The 18,387-nt window shown below is 42.5% G+C and overlaps 1 protein-coding gene across 2 annotated transcripts in view; it reads right to left on the bottom strand.

The window, feature by feature from the left end:
• The window catches only part of SYN3 (synapsin III), a 191,048-nt gene that overhangs the window by 20,849 nt on the left and 151,812 nt on the right, over positions 1–18,387 (bottom strand). For both annotated transcript variants that reach the window (XM_030263118.4, XM_030263117.4), the window contains 3 exons: positions 17,039–17,101; positions 7,525–7,667; positions 2,209–2,283 (listed from right to left, as the gene is read on the bottom strand). In XM_030263118.4, coding sequence (XP_030118978.4) covers positions 2,209–2,283; positions 7,525–7,667; positions 17,039–17,101 — 281 coding nt within the window. The remainder of the gene's footprint in view (positions 1–2,208; positions 2,284–7,524; positions 7,668–17,038; positions 17,102–18,387) is intronic.

Raw genomic sequence — 18,387 nt, 5'->3', positions numbered from 1 at the left:
GGAGACCAAGTGTGCTCACTCTGGACCCCCAAGGAAGACAGTGTATGAGGGGGAGTCAGTAGCATAAGGAGGAAGAGAATTATGGACTGCATGGGTCAGGCAGAAGGCAGAGAGAACACTGCACTGCCGTGGCCCTGCATCCAGGGACACCATTGTGGGAACCACCTCTCTTCCTGAAGAACATCTCTAGGTGTCTGGGCTCAGCAGCCAGACTCAGGGAATTGTAGATTATGCCAGAGAGTCTGATGGCTACACATCTTCAGTGTTTATTTGCCATAGGTGAGCACTGGGAGCATCAGGGCCACTGGGATGTAATAGTAGTATTTTAGGGAAGAAGAGCATATTTATGCACATGCACCAGGTGTTGCATTTTCAGAGGATTTATTGTAATTTCTGCATTACCTGAACATTTCAATCCTTTGTACTTATGTTCATACAGTAGGTACTTCAGGTTGCTCCTACTCACCAGAGCATTTGAGTAAATGCCTGCCTTGTTTAATGCACTGGCAACTCACAGATTTCAACAGGGTCTGTTGCATTTATGGCTGAATAAGGCTGGAGTGCTTAATTGTGGTACAAATTACAAAACAAACATTCAAAATGCAGTGTTGTATTCTGGCAGGAATCTGGGTTTTAGTCTTACAACACTGCAATAAGGTTATGTTTATCCTTCATGTGTCTAGCTTCAGCTGTGTCATAAACAGCCAGGATGCATCATCATGTCCAATTCCCACAGTACTATTAGGGTCTTGCAGAGTCACCTTCAGCATCTGATGTGGGGCTTCGCTTCCCTGTTTCACAGAATTAAAGGTGCAGAAGGGACCTTCAATGGTTGCCTGCAAAGCTCTCGTGCTCCCAAGAGGAGACATGTTTTTAATCTGGTCTGAAAGAGGACAGAGATTTGCCATCCCCTTCAAAGCATCGATTTCTGTGATATGCTAAATTTACTTTAAGAAAATATAGGAAATGTTCAAAGGAACCTTTTAAGATATAATTTTTTTCTTACAGTATTATACTTGTAAGTAGTGAGAAATGCCTATTAACAGGCTTTCATATATTTAAAGACCCTATGCTCTTTTGGCCTTTTCATCTTTAGGATGAAGAGGTGTTCAGCTTGTGGGCAACTTCTTCCAGGTCTATAACAGTTAATGAAGGAGAGTGAACCTCTGCACTGCAGGCAGGGTAGTCTACACCCCTACTGGAAAAATATCAGTGGTCTGCTAACTGAAAAAGGTGGAAAACTACATAGAACTACATAGAATTGTTGCAAGTTTTTCTCAACAGCTCATTAGTTTTTTTTCCTGAAATGTTACTTTTATTGTCCTTTGGACTTTCTCCAGCTCCTTGCTATTTCTCTTCAATTGTGGTGCCCAAAACTGGACGGAGTCAGAATTAATCATGAACCTGACAAAACTGGAGGTATAATCTGAAAAAAATCATAAATTCACTAAGAATGAATTCCTACATGTAATCTATGGATTCTATAAATCTGTGAATAATCTACTTAGATGGGATGGAGAAAAGCAATGAGAACATGTGTTAGTTCTGCAGGATAGGAATTACTGCAAAACATGTTACCATGAGTCCACAGTGTCAGGCAGTTGCAGTATTAGCAAATATCACAGTGATTTGAATACATGGAAATAACATTTGCAAATTTTAGTCTGTAAGATGCATGAGGGAATTCTTTCTGCTCTATTCAACAGTGAGAAGACCTTAGCTTAAGGCAGTGACCAGTTTTGTGAGACTAAAGCAAAACTGTGCTTTCAGCACTTCAGCTAACAGTTTTTTCCTCTGTTAAGCAGAAGAAAAACTCTTTTTCTGCCTCTCATTAGTAATATACTTTTAGAATAACCTCATGTTATTTTGTGTTTTGTGCTTTGACCTTTCTGATTTTATCCCTACATGTTTGTACTGGTACGCTTGACCTAGCATGCTGGTCTTGTTTCCTGTGGTTGCATTCACTAAAGATCTAATGATTTAGCAATGTTAGTTTCTAGCTGTACTTTCAGTCTGTTCTTCAAACCAGGACAGTTTGCCTTTGTGTCCTTAGTATTTTTTTAAGAAAACACTTGGTCTTTTAAAGTCTTTATCCAGCCCCTCAGGAGACCTCTCTTACCAGTTCTCTTAATTAACCAAAGTCGGAAATACAATTCCTCCCTTCTAACCCAAGAATAACTCATACTGTCTTGAAACACTCTTCCTTACCTCTCTGTCATCGCAATCTGTTCCAGCATCGCAGAACCTGTGTTTGCCTTCCAGTTTCCAGAGATGGAAGTCCTCCTAGGAAAACAAACCAAAAACAGAACCTGAACGTGAAAATAGACTCCTGACCCATCCTCCTGCATACTGTAGTCCTCATTCTTGACTCTGTGCTTGTACAGGAGGGGATGAGGTGAGGTTCTTCCTCCCAAAAGCCTTTCCAAATCCTTCCTGAACAACACTCCATACAGGATATGTTGTTCAGACTCATGAAAAACGGACTGAAGATTTTAGGCAGAGAAACCTCCAAGGAATCTTGAGCACACATCAGGCTCTGTGAGTACTTTCTTTCTTTATACATTAGACCTAGGAGAGCTGAAACGTGTGTAAAAGATCTCTAGGATAATCACTCTTATGTTCTGCAATGGGTAGCATCCTCCATCCATGGAACAGAAGCTCTCCAAGCAAATATTTGCTGAGCAGCTTCACAGAATATCAGTTCTGACATTCTGGGTCTACCTGAATTTGATTTCAATTGTACTACTGTGTCCGCTTCAATTTTATTTCAGTGGTACTGATGTCATAAAATATATTATCATACTGACTTTTCATTGACTTTTCATGGTGGCTCACTGTGTTAGGACTTGGAGAATTTCTTATTTCAAGATCTTTGGAGTTTCATTAGCTGCAACTGATACTTATTTTCCAAAAAAGGTACTGTTGTTAGAGAATTCCGGGTTTCACCATCAGTGTCAGTGGTGAAAATTTTCCTTTTCTTCACCTTAGGCCCAAGGCAGACATTGGACAGCCTGCTCTGACAACACTCCAGATAACCCTTCCATAGTGTACAAGCCAGGACAAGTCAACAAGCTGACAGGATACAACCAGGAAGCCTCTCCACGCTGAAAGAGATTTATGAGGGGAGTATGAGGTGTGATCCAACACTTCAATATGAGGTTATGGGAGCCCTTGCTGGCAGCTCTCTCACATTTTCAGCAACACGCACAAAAGACACTGAATTTGCAAAACTATGTTCAGCAGTGCTAATGTTGATGTCCTGCTAGACTATAAACTTGAATCATTATAGCTGACTACCTAAGGCTCCTCTTTACTCTTTTGAGAGACACCCTGGTGTGCTTTTCCCAATTCTCCTCCAAACTGGTATGTTTAGTTGCTGTGAAATTGAAATGATCTTTGTGACCATGTTTAACGGAGTGGACTGGGGGGCCAAAGAGCATGTGTGAAATAATTGTGTTTTCATATACTTCACTTTTGGGCCTGTTGCCTTCACCCAGCATCCATTTTGCTGCCCTACTTCCTAAGCAAAAGAATGGATTCCTCCTCAAGCTTGGACTGTCATGTGGCCTGTAAGGTCAGTGTTCAGTCCTCAGCCTTTCTTTCTCTTTTGATATGGGATTCTTAGGATTTTATTTTTCAGTTCTGCAATGGGAAGAAACACTCTTTGCTATCATTTATTTTTAACAGAAAATGGCTCTGCAGTGGCAGAGGACTTTCAAAATCCCATTAGTACTGGTGGGAACTCCTGGAGTCTCATTAGTGACAAGATGATTTGACATTGGTGTTTAGAAAATGTACCTGGCATACCAAATGTAAGCAGTTGTGTTGTCCCTAAGAAAAGTAAACCACAGTTTGACAGTTTTACAAGGAAATTTGACATGGGAAAGCTCCCAAAATAAGAACTCTGCTTGAGCCATTGGGTTAATTTGTTGGACTTGTTTATGCCTATCCATCTTGAGCCAGTTTTGGACATAAGATTTAAAATATATCTCTGCTGTATTCCTAACTTTCCTGTTGGGGAACTTTTCTATTTTGAAACTAAAGAGTTTTATTTGAAGCCCACTTTATCAGACACCAAACCCTGCACCACAGCCTGTGTCGAGATCACTCCCTTCCAAGCAAGTCTGAGCAGTTCATCTGTCAGCTGTGCCCCCAAACTTACAGAATCACAGAATCACTGCATATTCTCAGTTGGAAGAGACTCAAAAGGATCATCGAGCCCAGCTCCTGGCCCTGCACAGCACCATCCCCAAGAGTCACACCTTGTGCCTGAGAGCATTGTCCAAATGCTTATGGAACTCTGTCAGATGTGGTGCTGTGACCGTTTCCCTGGGGAGCTGTTCCAGTGCCCAACCACCCTCTAGGAAGAACCTTTTCCTGATTCCAAACTACACCTCACCTGACACAACTTTTTTAGACCATTCCTTTGGGTCCTGTCACTTGTCACCAGAGAGGAGAGATCAGTGCCTGCCCTCCTCTTCCCCTCCTGAGGAAGTTGTAGACTGTGATGAGGCCTCCCCTCAGTCTCCTGTTCTCTAAGCTAAATAGACCAAGTGACCCCAACTGCTCCTCATACTGCTTCTTTTTTATTTTCTTTTTTGCATTGTATGAAATGAAAAAGGAGACTTAAGACAAAAAAAAATTGCTAAGGATGTCCTGCCTCAAGCCCCATTTCTCTTAGGGACTGAAAGGCTTCCCACCATCCTAAACATCAGGGGACCACACAGTGTACAGTCAGTATCATAAAGAGAAGGACCCCAAACTTTTAGAGATCAGTTGCTCAAACACATTTGTGACCACAACACCTTCAGCATTGTTTAGAAGTGGAAAAATGAGCAGATCAAGAGCTCTTGGTGTCCTATCTCAGTCTGTAAGTAGCTCTAGTTTAGACATGTGGTATCCCCTACAGAGCACATTGAACTGCATTGGAGATGACAAGTCAGAAATCTCACTCATGAAACTACAGAGGAAGGATATTACCCTCTTACTAAGAGCTGGTGGCAAGAATAGCCCATGTCTGAAAGCCAGTAGCTGCTGGCTTAATACAAAGTGAGCAACATTTCATGAGTCTAAACTGGACATGATCCTGCTGTTTGCCTCCAGTTGGGCTGAGTGTGGAAGCATAATTTCTGCCCCCATTCCCCTGTAACATGAACTGTTTTCATGTTTTCTCTTTACCAGTATTACAATGGCAGTCAAATACACTTGGTGGAATTTTAGGCACGTATCATGCGCTGCTTATCTGCTGTTTTCAGACTGGTTCAAGGCATGGACAAAGTTGGAGTTTGTTAGCAGTGTAAATCTGGAGTCACTGCACTGAAGCCGAACTGGGAAACTGAACTGAAGCCTTGGGCCATGGGCTGGAAGGAAGTGCATTGAACATCTGGGGCAGGGAGGAATGCATGACTCACCCTGCTGTATCCTCCCTCTGGCAGATGCTTGGTGCAAAGTAAACATATTCTGGAGAATTTTAGTGCAGTTTTTTCTCAAAAGAAAAGGGTTTTTAAAGTCTATATGTGTGGGTGAAGGTATAAAATTACTGGATAGATTCCATGGCTCACAGATCAAAGTAAGTAACTTAGTATGACGCTACTGCAGATGCTGGAATTGCCTTTAAGGCTGAGATTTGCTAGCATGACTAATGGTTTTGAGTCTCCTATTTGGGACACCAGTGAGAGCTCTGATATTTTGGGTTCTTTTACCTCTGTCTTTGGACATACTAGGGACTTACGCCATAGAAATAACTTATTTTGTCTAAAGCTGGGGTGGAAGGAACAGTTCCTGTTGGGACTGATTATACCACTCTCCCAAGCTCACATCCATAAATGGCTTTCTGAATCTAAGTCAACCTCCGTTAGCAAGTCACTGGGTGAATTTTGCTGTTTGTTTTCTTTGCTAATGAGCTTCATTTCTCATTAAGGTGTTCTCTGTTCATGACTGTTTTCACATGAAAACATTTTTTCTTTAGCAAACAATTGTTTGTGCAGCTATACTCCCAAGTGGGATTAGGTCTTAGTGTGACTGCTTTCTTTCCTCAGTCATCTGGTATTATTTCTGATCCCTGTTCTGGATGAGTGCACGGTGAGTGCAAATAATAAGTGAGGAGAGAGTATAGTCAGGCTAACTTGGTCTTTGTTTCACTTAGAGGCAGTTGGGGAGCAAGCTCTGGAGCCAAGGCTGGGTGTGTTGGCAGGAATAGGGAATTTTAATTGATATTTTAAACCTTCTTTCCTTTGGCCAACTTGAGTCAGACTCTCTGAGATGTTAATGTAGTATTAGGCAACTGTGCTATTGTTGACCTGATTCAATTAAAAATAAATTTTCTTTCATTGAGATCACATGAAGTAGGCAAGTGTTTCCCATGTCCTTTCTTCCCATGAAGAATGTGACTCAGTCATTATCTAGTTTTCTTAAACATCTCTGTGCTAGGAATCCAACTTGGAATTTTAGGCAGTTATAGCTGAAAAATATGTGATTGTGTACATTTTGACTATCTTGTTTAGCTATGTTTCAGCAGAACTATGGCCTAGAGGTTTGTAGACATGGACCCAACAGTCACAGTGTTGTGAGTATTAGGTAACATATGCAATTTATCTGGCGACCTGAAGAATGTACTGCTGGAGCTGACTATTTGTCCAGAATTCTCTGGTTGGATAAGGAGCTTCTGGAGAAGCTGTGCTGTGTGGCTTTTTTCATTTACTGGTTTGTAGTAAGAAGAAACAGGTGTCACTGACTCATGTGGTTGCATCTCTAATTGGGCGCGGTAACTACTAAGTTTGGCTGAATGCTTTTTAATACTTTTAAACATACCAGTATTGAAAATTGCTGTCATGCCATCTCCCTCACTACCTACCCCACAGAGCAGGGAGGAGCTTTGGGGCACCCACAGAAATGTTTCACCTCCACTCCCTCCTTTGTATGTGTCAAGGAGCACACATGAAAAATGCCCACAGAAATGCCGTGTGCTGCCCCGGCTGAGGCTATTCACACCCGGTGCTCTGTGCCCCTCATGTGATGTGTTGCTGTGATCTGCTGTGATCTGGGGAAAGGAGAGGGTGCTGCTGTGGGCTGAAGGATGGGGTGCTGCTATGGCCTGGACACTGTAGGACTCCAGGAGCTGCAGCTAGTTCAATCTTTTTTATTTTTTTCTCCAGGTGGAAAGTGGGCGGGTTCAGTTCCCGCTAGAGGGTACTTGGAGCTGGAGGATTTTGCTGGGAAAGATGAGCCCTTCAACAACAGGATGGAGAGGTGATGGCCGAACACAGTCATTATAGTGGGAACTAGCTGAATCTCAAAAAAAGACAGACAGAGATTGACATTCCAGAAACAATGACCTGACAGTGACTAATGGAGAAGATGATTGGTGGATGAGGGATCTGGGTTCAGGGGTGGGAGGAGAACAGCAGGGTTATTCTTCAAGGAAATGAAGTCAGCTACCTACTCCTGCCCAGAGCAGACACCGACTCGATAATATCCATAGCACTGTCTCCTCCCCATCTTGCTCTGGCACAGCCATGCACTCACATGTAAGCCTTGTAGTTGCTGCCAATTTTCTGGATTCGGATGTCATATTTGGAGTCAATGAATGGCTCGGTGGTGGCATAGGTTTTTGCCATGGCTACTATGCTGGCAATGTCCCGGAAGTCGTGCTGGTTCTCAACTTTGACCTTGATTATCATATCCAGTGAAAAGGAGACAAGAGCAAAAAGAACATGAATACTTGGTGAGCAGAAGTAATCTCTGCACCTGAATAGCACAATGTCAGTTAAACCCCACACAGACACAGCTGAGGACAGAGCAAGGCTTCTGTCATTCAAAGAGAGAAGCTTCCCAGAGCACATCAACCCAGACCAAATCCATCCCATTCTCCTTCCTCATGCACCAGCCCTGCTAATCCTGGCACCAGAGACACAGCTAGACCTTTGCCCAAGTGGATCTTGCTGACGCTCTTTGCTTTTAGGATGCTTCAGAAAAATATTCAATCTCTTAAGAGGTATTACGTCTTTCTAACTTTGCAACTGCTGTTTCCCATGTTGGGATGGATGAAAACAGAGTCTTTTGGATGGTCAGGAAATACAAACCAATTCCAGGAAATCAACATGAGAGCTGATTGTCTGTCACCTCTAGCCTTCAGTTCCCTGGCATTTCACATTAACCCACTTCAGACTTTCTTTGAGGAGTTGTGCAAGCCTCTTGATAGGACACAAACTCTAAAGGAAAAGAATGTCTCTGGGGGAGTTTTTGACTCTTGGGGAGACTGGTGTGAGTGTGAGGCAATGGGCATGTGGGTAGGACAGGTGGTTGGGTGTTAGACTTGACTCTCACTTGGAAACAAAGGAGCAGTTGAGACCTATGAGCTACAATTTTTCTGAGAAGATGGCTTTTCACAGATCTGTATTCAGTTATGGGAAATGCTCTGTATTTAATAAAAATAAAAAGTGAAATGAGGAATGACCAAAACAGTAGGAGTTCTAATGATACAATCAAACCTCTACAAAAGCTCATTGATTTGGGAAAGCAAAGCTGAACAAGCAGGTAACAAAAACATAGTGGACAACTTCACCTCACTCATATCTTTAACCATGGCCTTTAGTGTATTGGCAAACACTGGTTTGGTACATCATGGAAGCTTGTACAAGTCTTGTTCCTTAAGGATGGACATATGCAGGAAGGGTGGATTAACTTGTGGAAAAAAGACCATGGCTGTATGAAAAGAATGAGCAAGTGAGTGACTTTCTGTACATTATTACCCTCAGTTTGTATTTTGGTGATGCTTTGAGACTACAGCTGGGGATTGCAACTCTGCTTTGCTAAGTGTGCACTGATGGGTGACAATCCATGGGTCTCTTCTCCAGAAGAGCTTCCCAGCTGCACCGCTGTGTGTTAAAGGAGGGTGATGCCAGACTCTGTGGAGCCAGCTGAAGGAAGCACATGCAATGGTATTTGGTGTTTCTTTGCAAAAAGCAAACAAGTGGTTTTATATATCTGCTTTCAACCATGGGAGGGTGGGAACCATCTTCACTAGGGAACAGAGAACAAGCTTGTTGCTAACCTGTTTTACTGTGTTTAGATTGTCCTGTGTGAGTGCCAGCTTACACATAGAGCACATACAAAGATTTAGCCACATCCTGTTGCAGAAAAGCTTTCAAAAACGGAACAGTTGTGGGGAAGGTGAAAAGTGCAACCAGTTTGACCTGTGACCATTTCTAGATGCCTGAATAGGAAAAAGAACTCGTCTTTGCTTCTCCTGTTACTGACCAGCAAATACCCCTAGTCCTTCTCCCTTTTGCTGTAGTGAGGGCTGTGCTCTCACCATCCAGGAACTGCTGAGGAAAGGAGCAGAGGGTGATGACAGTCATCCGTGGGAAGGGAGGGTACCAGAAAAAAAAAAAAAAGAAAAAAAAAAAAAAGGACATAACAAATATAAAGGGGATATGTAAAGGCATCCAGGAGGAGCAGCCTTGCTCTAGGCTGTGTTGTTTCCATCTGAGTGGGGATGTGCAGGGCAGAGTGAGGTGGTAGGAATGCCCTGGAGGCAGCAGGGAGAATGGGAGAGGGAACCCAGAGCCTGGACTTGCAAAATACCAGAGGGAAACAATGCAGGCTGTGTTGGAGCTGGGTATTTTTGTTGCACTGATAAGAGCTGCCCTGGGCTGAATGACATCAAGCAAGAGAGTCCCACCCAGATGAGATGATCACAGGAGGGACTGCAAGGGCAGGGGACACTGACACGGTGTTACAACATATTCTCCAGGACCCTTTTGGGAGTGAGAAAATACAAAACCCATTATATAATGACCTACTTGGAACAAGGACGTTTGTGGGATTTGAAACAAAGTGCTGTGCTTGTACAACAGATGTGTTGGGGCCCAAACTGAAATGTTTGCATCCTCAGCCCAGGAACATTTGACCCAGAGCAGAGGAAAGGATGCAGCTGCCCCCTCCAGATTGGAATTAGACCACATTGATATTGCTAGAAAGGAGCTCATCTTATTAAATGTGATGTTTCCTCAAAAATACAACATGTCTGGAAAGGAAGGGTCCATTCCTTCCACCACCCCTTCCCTGCAGGGAGAGAAGGAAAGCAATTGAAAATGTTCTCTCTAATGGGCCTGAGGACTTTTGGCTGGATTAATAAAGAGGGGGGACTCATCAAGGACACAAAGTAAAAAATGAAAAATAAAGATGACTCCCACAGTGCTACACCACTGCACAGTCCTCAGGAAACAGCTCTGGCATCTTCCCTGGCCTGTGCCAAAGTAGTTCCCATGGACTTTTTAGAAAAAGCAACTCACAGAAGTCCCCTTGTAGGGGATCACAGCCTTATTTCCCACCAGGCATCAAAATAATCACCACACCAAAGCTGAAATCTGAGCCACCATTTGTTAATTGTTAGAGCCAGCCAAATTTGACAAAACAAGAGCCGTGTTCTGGGTTAATGCTGGTTTATCCCAGGGTACGGTTATTACTTCATAAACAGGAAGCACTCAAGTTACAGTCAAATTAGATTTATTTTCCTGCCTTATCTATTGAGTCCCCCATTTTATTAGCTTTCTACTTTTAAATTTTGTATAATTCATTTCGTTATGCCTTGTAACCCTTTTAGATGTCAATAAGATATCCATTTTCCTAACAGAAGAAAAAATCCCAGACATAACCAAATCCAGGGTGGATGTAGTGTGACACCAGAGGGCATTATTTAAGAAGGTACTATTAAAAATCAATCCAGAGCAAAGTTTACAATTTACCTAACAAGACACAAATCTGTCTTCTAAAATGGCAGGTTGGCCAATACATGAAACTGATAAAAGGAGTTGAAAAGAAATCAACAGGAAGCCATTTTCCCCTTCTCTCTCTTTTATTTTGCAACCTTCTTAGGATAAATGCTATATCCCATTAACTGCATAGAGGAGTGCAAACAGTGAATACAAACACAGCCCCTGCCCTGGCAGCCTGTTTGTTTAGCTGTGCTGGCTGTTTGAGCAGCAGTAGACTCATTCTGAAGCCATAAGTTGCTGTTTGCTGTAGCATTTTAGTGACCTGTTAAGAAGGGTTTGGGCCAGTGTGTTGACAAGTGCTTTTTCTGAGTAAGAAAGCTCCTCCTCCCCTTCTGGCTCTCTTCTCTAACCCAGGCACCAGTGATGCCCTAGCATGCTCCCTGTTGGAAAGGGGAGTCTGGCTGGATAGCTGGGGAAGTGCTCATGCAGATGTGACCATCCCTTTGCCCTGTGGTGGCATCTCAGAGCCTGATGCCACCACATGACCTGCATCTGGCACCTGTTGTCATCCTCAGCCTGTCCAAGAAGCACTGATCTTTCTGCCTTTAGCTGCAGAGCAGTCCAAGGGGCAGGTCATGAAGAAACATTCTGCTCCACCCCTGTCACAGATGTTGTTTTGAGGCCTTTCTTGCAAGGTGGGATTTTGGATTGGCTTTGCCAGAGTTAAAACCCCACTGTGGCAATTTCCTGGGCAGTCTGAGCCACACCTGAGACCCGTGTGAGCACAACTTCCTTCAGTGAAGGATCTGTCTGGGTAGAAACTTCTGCTTTCTCTGTCTCACAGTTCCCTAATCTGCTGCCTCTTCTGGATGTGGACACCAGGGTCCCAGGGCTACGGCTCTCCTCCCTCATCTTGAGCCTAAGCGCTGCAAGGTCTTGCTTTGCAGTCCCTTTTTGCTTTCATTATGTGGCCACATGAAAAAACAGTTGGTTGGCCAAAGTGCCATAATTATCTTAGTCTGCTAGGACTGCCCTAGCTTTGCCTTTCTCAAGTCATCCAGTGTGAACTCTGCTTTTGAGGTTAACTCTGCCCTACAGGCTAAACACACATCACTTTGGAGATAACTTGCAGAAGCACTTTCTGTGTCCAAAATGAGGTTAGAGCCAGGTTCAGCTGGAAGGTGAGTGTCCAAGGCTGAGCCAGGGCTGGACTTGGCAATGTGGTGTTTAACTGAGTCTTGGTAGGCTTGTGAAAGTGCATGGTCTGAGTGTTTTCCTCCAGAGAAACTGGTGAAGCCACACAAAGTTTGTGATTTTTTTGTCCATCTTGGCCTGCTCTCAGCCTTTCTGTAGGGACCCTACCATCTTGGGATAGTGGGTCTTCAGGAACAGTTCTGTGCAGATGGTTTCCTGAATCTCTCCATTCCTCTACCTCAAATTATGCTCTTTTTCTCAGGAAATACCCAATCCAACTGACCACAATCAGTTTAGGCCTAACTTTGACCCACCCCAAAATAGTGAAGTCACAATGGCACTGCATTTCCTTATTATCCTCACAATTCTTTGAACCTTCCTAATACAGAGCCCAGGTCTTGGCTGCTGTAGTCCTTGGTGCCTTGGGTCAGTCACTGTTTAATGTGTTCAGCAAAAGTTTTCAGACTGATGTGGAAGAAATGGGGATGTTTTTGCTATTTTCAAGACATTTGGAACATCCTCACTCATGAGTCAGTGGGAATGCAGTGATTGGGCTGCTCTGTTGTGAATGAATGTTACATGTCAAGTCATTATTTGTCTTCTCTAAAAGAAAATATTTGTTCCTTGACAAACTGAGGCAGCCCTTTCCCTTCCTTTCCCCTTTAGCATACTGGATTTTCAAAGCTCTCACTTTTGGAACATTCTATTTCCAGTCCCGAGAGAGACAAGGTGACGAGCTGTCCTTCCTGATAAAAACCTTGCAGTATTTTTACATTACAGAGTGGCTCTGTTTAGTTTGTGCTATATTTATACCAGGGGGAAAAAAAGAAGCAGAGAAGTCTTTCCCATCCAGTAAGAGAGAAAATAACTCTGACCATCTTATTATGAACAACAAGTTTTTCTTCTACAATGTAATAAATTCATCCGAGCCAGGATTTGTACTGAGAAGGTGTTTTCATAATTATGGGGCAGGAGGGGACAGGAGTGACTCTTAAACTGACCTAATTAGAAAGGTCTAAAAATAAAGTAGGAGTAGCAAAATATACATATATATAAAAAACTGATATAAATATAGGTAAAGTCACATGAACAGATACTGGTTTTCCTCTCTTTGTAGATCTGGCATATGTTTCCTTCTCATGATCTGACCAGGAAGAGGTGAAGAGGCTCTTTGAGTGAATTTGCAATACTGGGCTCTGTTCCTAGGGCACTGTAGGGTCATGTTAACACACAAATGGCAAATACTAACACACTCAGAGCTTTATTCTTTTCCATGGGCTCTGGCATTTTGAGATCCGGAGTCTGGAAGAAGTGTTATTCCTTTCTCATTGCAGTGCTGTCCCTATTCAACAGAGACCCCCCCAATTACTTCTGGGGTAGGTAGGCTCAAACTGCACAATGCTTAAAAATGCCTTGACCTCTAAGGAGCTGCTGGGTAAACAGCCGTTCTGTTCTGCACATGGAAAGACATCTCCTCTCAGTGTCCATCCATGGTTTCCCTGGAAGATTTCTTGAGTACTGTTCATCCTGTGAGTCTGGGCAATTTAAGTACAACATGGGAAAGGTCCTTCTCTGCTGACTCCATTGTAAACAGTTGTCTAAGCAGTATTTCTACAGATATTTTATTTGTATCAATACTGCACAGGGCCAGCAGCACAGAGAGCACTTGTTATGATCTTGCAGTGCCACGGAAATATGAAGTGACTCCAAATTTTGGAAGGAGGATAACGACTGCCATGGGAGGGGCTGAGGGGCATGTGTTCTGTTTTTAGATGAGAAGATTGTCTGTTCCTGAGTGAAGACTATTACTGGTGTCTCTGTTCAAGTCAATAGAGAAACTATTGTTTCTGCATTTCTCAATGGAAATTTCAAAAGATGCCTGTTATTGCAAATTTCTTTTCTCCATCTCCATGTGCACCTCACACGCACACATCACTTGGCAAGAGCATTCCTTTCAGGAATGGTATACTGCCACCCCTTTTGGTTCTGATCCTGAATAATAGCTGCTCCTCTCCCAAGCTAAAGACAGTTGTGGTGACCCACCCTTAAGGGGAAGGCAGTCAATAGAGCCTATTTTGTACAAGTCCTGTTGTGGTTATTTTTTATTTTAGCTTTGAGGATTCTTTGTTCAGCCCTCTGATTAAAAAATGTGGTGAGTGAATTTTGTGAAAATTATGTCAAAACAAACAATATGTGAAAATGAAAGTCTATTATAATTATGCTCCTTCTAGCAATTATTGCAAAATAATAAACATTCAGCATTTACACTGCCAAGAACATTATGAAAATGAATTAGCAATAAGTATCAGGTAATCATTATAATTCCTCTGGTATGTAACACAGAGAAACTGAGGAAAACTGTGAAATGACACAAGTCCCCCTGAAAGCAGATGGTGGAACTCTTTGGGGAAGAGGCATTTTCTGCATCCAGAATTCTTCTGGCTCCTGGCCACTGCCTCAGACAAATAAAGAATAACAGTGCCTGGACTTCCCATCTTTGCTCATTCTTCTACGCATTGGTGCCTCCCATTACATGTGATTTTATCATTAATAACAAAAAGAAAAAGTAAGTACTTCCTTGACAATTTCTGTTGTAATAACACTGTAACCTGAATGTTCACGCCCTTTGAAGCACCAATTACAGGTACAAATACAAGACTCACTGTCTTGGCATCATTTGTTGCAGTAAGTACTATTTTAATACTCACTTGTGTACTTTGGCTAATACATCAGTTATTCTATCCTTTGTTTCTGCAATCACTGGTTTAATACAAAACATGACCTGATGCAGGTGCTTTATTAATATTTACTTTGTTGCACACATCAAACCAAAAGCAAACCTATCTCTTCTCATATTATGTATATTTTATAGCTATAGACCTGATATTTCCTGTTATCATCTCTACTTCTGAAAACCAGTGCAAGGAAATAATTTAGCTCTCTCTAATCTCACTGGTTATTGCTTTTGCATTATGACAGTTAAAAACACCATAATGTCTCCTGGGAACTTCCCTCCTCTGCATGACTTTATTGTAGGTTTGATTTTTTTTAATCTGTAGGTGTTATTTTCTAGTATACCCATAAATGCACTTCTCTGTATTTCTCCTGATATTTTCTGTGGTTTCTTTTGTCAGTCTACTTCGGCTTGAACCCTACAGTTTCAAAAAAATCATGAAACAAATTCTTGTTACTTGTATTTTAAACCAACTGATTTATTCTTTATTTTATTTTATCTTTCTTTCTTCTCTTTTTGCTCTGTGCAATGAAATGCAGTGAGCCTGAAGAGAGAAAATTTAATCAGTCTCAACTTTCCCTGGTTGCTTGTGGCTGGAGAAGGGCCCAAACTAAAACCATAAGGTCAACAACCCTTGCTTCCTGTACCTTCCCCATCTACTGAACAGAGCAGTGTCGAAACTCTGTGCCCAAATGCACATCCAGACTTTGCTAGTAGTCATTAATTTCATAATGGACTAAAGTAAACTTGGCTTCAGACCAATTCTTTCTTCTAAGATGCTGGCTGTTAGCCTATCTTTATCTGGAACGACTTCCTACATACCCTTCTTGTACTTCTGAGTACAATTGTGCCAGGAGTCTGAATAGAAACTCTCTTCCTCCTTAACTTGTGACAGCAAAAATCAACATAATTAAAGAATAAAAAGGGAGGGAAAGTATGAGGTGGAAGAAGATCTGGTGTGTGGTGCAGAAGACAATATTCTGCTGAGAGTTTTGTCTGGAAATGCTGTTAAAATTGGAATACTTTTCTCTGATTCTGCCCTCATTTCTGTAGCCACTAAGAATCCTTGGTGCATGAGACACATGAAGCCCTGCCTTACAGGTGAAATGGCAGAGCAGTCAGGGACATGCAGGCTGTCCCAAGGGAGAGATTTTCCTCCTGCCTTGTCCTGGTTGATTTTTGCTAATGAAACCCTTCCTAGGAACAAGTTAGTGGCTCCCTACAAGCACCTCTAGGCTGTCTGCACAACTCTAATTCAATGACACCTCTGCCTGCTTAACATAGGCAGCACCAATATATTAATCAACATTTCCTTTGTATTTACATCTTTGTTCCTTGATACTGAAAGCTCCACCACTGTCACAGGCATCTGTGCTCACTTCCTCCCCAGCAGCTATCATCCAGACAGGGGAACATTGCAACCAAAACAAGAAAGATTATTAGATGCTCCATGTGCAATCCAGCAAGCCAGAAAGGGCTTCTGTTTCCAGAGCACAAGCAAACAAATTGTACCAAGTTTAAATTTGGTGTAACTATATATATTTTTCAGGCAAAGTGCAAAGCCAGGAGAAGGTCTAGGGAGGCACTACGACAGGCATATTAGTTACTAAGTTCACGTACCACTCATTTGGATTCAGAGATGATACCTCAATTTTGTACTTCTGAACAAACCAAGTTTTAGACAGATAGGGGATGCCTTTTGAAAAGATAAATGCAAGAAAGAGACACAAGTGCAGCAGGAATGTGCTGGTGATGCCTCACTGAAAGGGGAGCCCAGTCACCCCAAGAAACAGAGACTGCTAATTCACTGGGGGAATAAAGATCCCAGGGAGCCTGGGAAAAACAAACAGGTCCTTCTGGGTAGTGAACTGTTTTTCAGGATTCCTTGGCAGGCAACCAGCCACTCTGCTTTGTAAGGTCTTGTTCTTCCTTGCAAGGAGGAAAAAAATAACTGAAGGGCTCCCATTTTTTGAATAAGGTCATCATAATGCACTCAAGAAGCCCAGTGCCACAGCTCCTCATTGTAAGTACTATGGGGTGTAGCTGCACTCTACAGGTGCTTGAATAAACAACACTACCACTTTCAGGAGAAGAGAAAATGTATAAAAGACAAGCCTAATGACTTCAGCCCAGCCAGCTTTTCCCCCACCCTTCACAAACCCCCCTTCCCTCATCCCAGACAGCCTCCAACCCCATCCCACTGCCTGTCTCCAAGTGCGTGACAGTGGAAAAAGGCCTTTTCTCCCACAGGAACAGCCAGTGCGACCCAGATAGGTTGTGGGGAGGTTTAACCCCTTGGCTGGCTGGTCACATGCCATGTGCTATCACAGGAATGCTGAACCACATATGTATCTGTTTCCAGATATATATATTTTTTTTTCCTTTTACTTACCTTCCCCATTCCAGCATGAGCATGTCCCAGCTTGACCACTACAGGAAAATTTGGAGTTGTGAGCTGAAAGACAAAAGGAACCTTTTATTATTTTTGTTTGTTTGTTTGTTTGTTTTTCCCCCAGCCACTGTATTTGGAATAATTTTATTTTATTTAGTAGCTTTTATCCCCTTCCTGGATGCTGTAAACTGGATAATAAGAAGGCCAAATAAAATTTGCCTGGATGGTAGGGCAGTGAGCAAATAGTGCTTTAGTGGATCCCATATGATTGAAAATGGAGGCCTGGCAGAATTCCTCTGATCTGACCCACTTCTGCTGTGTGATAGCAGTTTTCCCACTCTGTACATAAGGATTTGTGTACACCTATATGCATGTAAAACACAGTTGCACTTGCAGGCTTGAGTAAGTGAACACTTTCAGATGCCGAAAACACTGAATGGTGAGAAAGACAAGGGGTATTTGTTCCTTCTCCACACAGACTGCTTTGGCCTTAATAGTGAGTGCACTCCTCCCATCCACAGAGAGGGTGGGAGGATAAGGAGAGAAGGAAGTGGGGCTAACACTTAGGTGCAACTTAGGAAGTCCATCTATTCATAAAGCCTGTTCTTCTCCACCTTCAGGGCTGGGTACAGTGAATAAAAGAAGGATTGGAATCAGCAATAAAAATAATAAAAAAAAAGTCATATGTTCTCCCTGGCTTGTGTGGTGTTTCCATTGGGAAGGGTCCTGCCATCCAAGGCATACAAAGTCATCTTAGAGCACATGTGGGATTGATTTTACTTGAAGAACTGCAAGCACACTCTCTGCCTCTTTTTCTCCAGTTTCATGCTCATGCAAGGAGTCACTTGGAGTGATTGGCTCAGAGCTGGGTGGCTGTACTGGTAGGAAGTACATGTCAGGAATAAGTATGCACCACATTTCCCCTATGTACTGGTTGGTCCAATTCTACACTTCTGCTTGGCATCCCTGTGACCTTCATCTTGTCTTATGCTCGTGATTCTTGTCATCTAAATGTTATTTGTACAGCATATAGCTGGCTATTTTTTATTGCATATTTAATTTCTTTTAAAGACATTTTTATCTTTGCTTAAATGCTTGAAGTGATGAGCACTATTCATTAAGCAGTTAACCTGGAGAGCTGGAAAAGGGAGGCAGTTGAATTTTGGTGGATAAATGGGTCTCCTATTTATTTTTGTTTGAGAATAGATAAACAACTTGTTCTTGTGCTAATTACCAATTGTCTGTACGGACAGGCAGGCACTACGCCCTAAAGATAGAATGGTGCTGCAGTCTCCATCTGTGGCAGCTCACTATAAATAACAAAATTAGTAATGAACACTGATATGTTT

Source organism: Taeniopygia guttata, chromosome 1A (genome assembly GCF_048771995.1).
Source record: "Taeniopygia guttata chromosome 1A, bTaeGut7.mat, whole genome shotgun sequence".
NCBI lineage: Eukaryota > Metazoa > Chordata > Aves > Passeriformes > Estrildidae > Taeniopygia > Taeniopygia guttata.
This window is presented reverse-complemented; position numbering and strand designations above follow the sequence as displayed.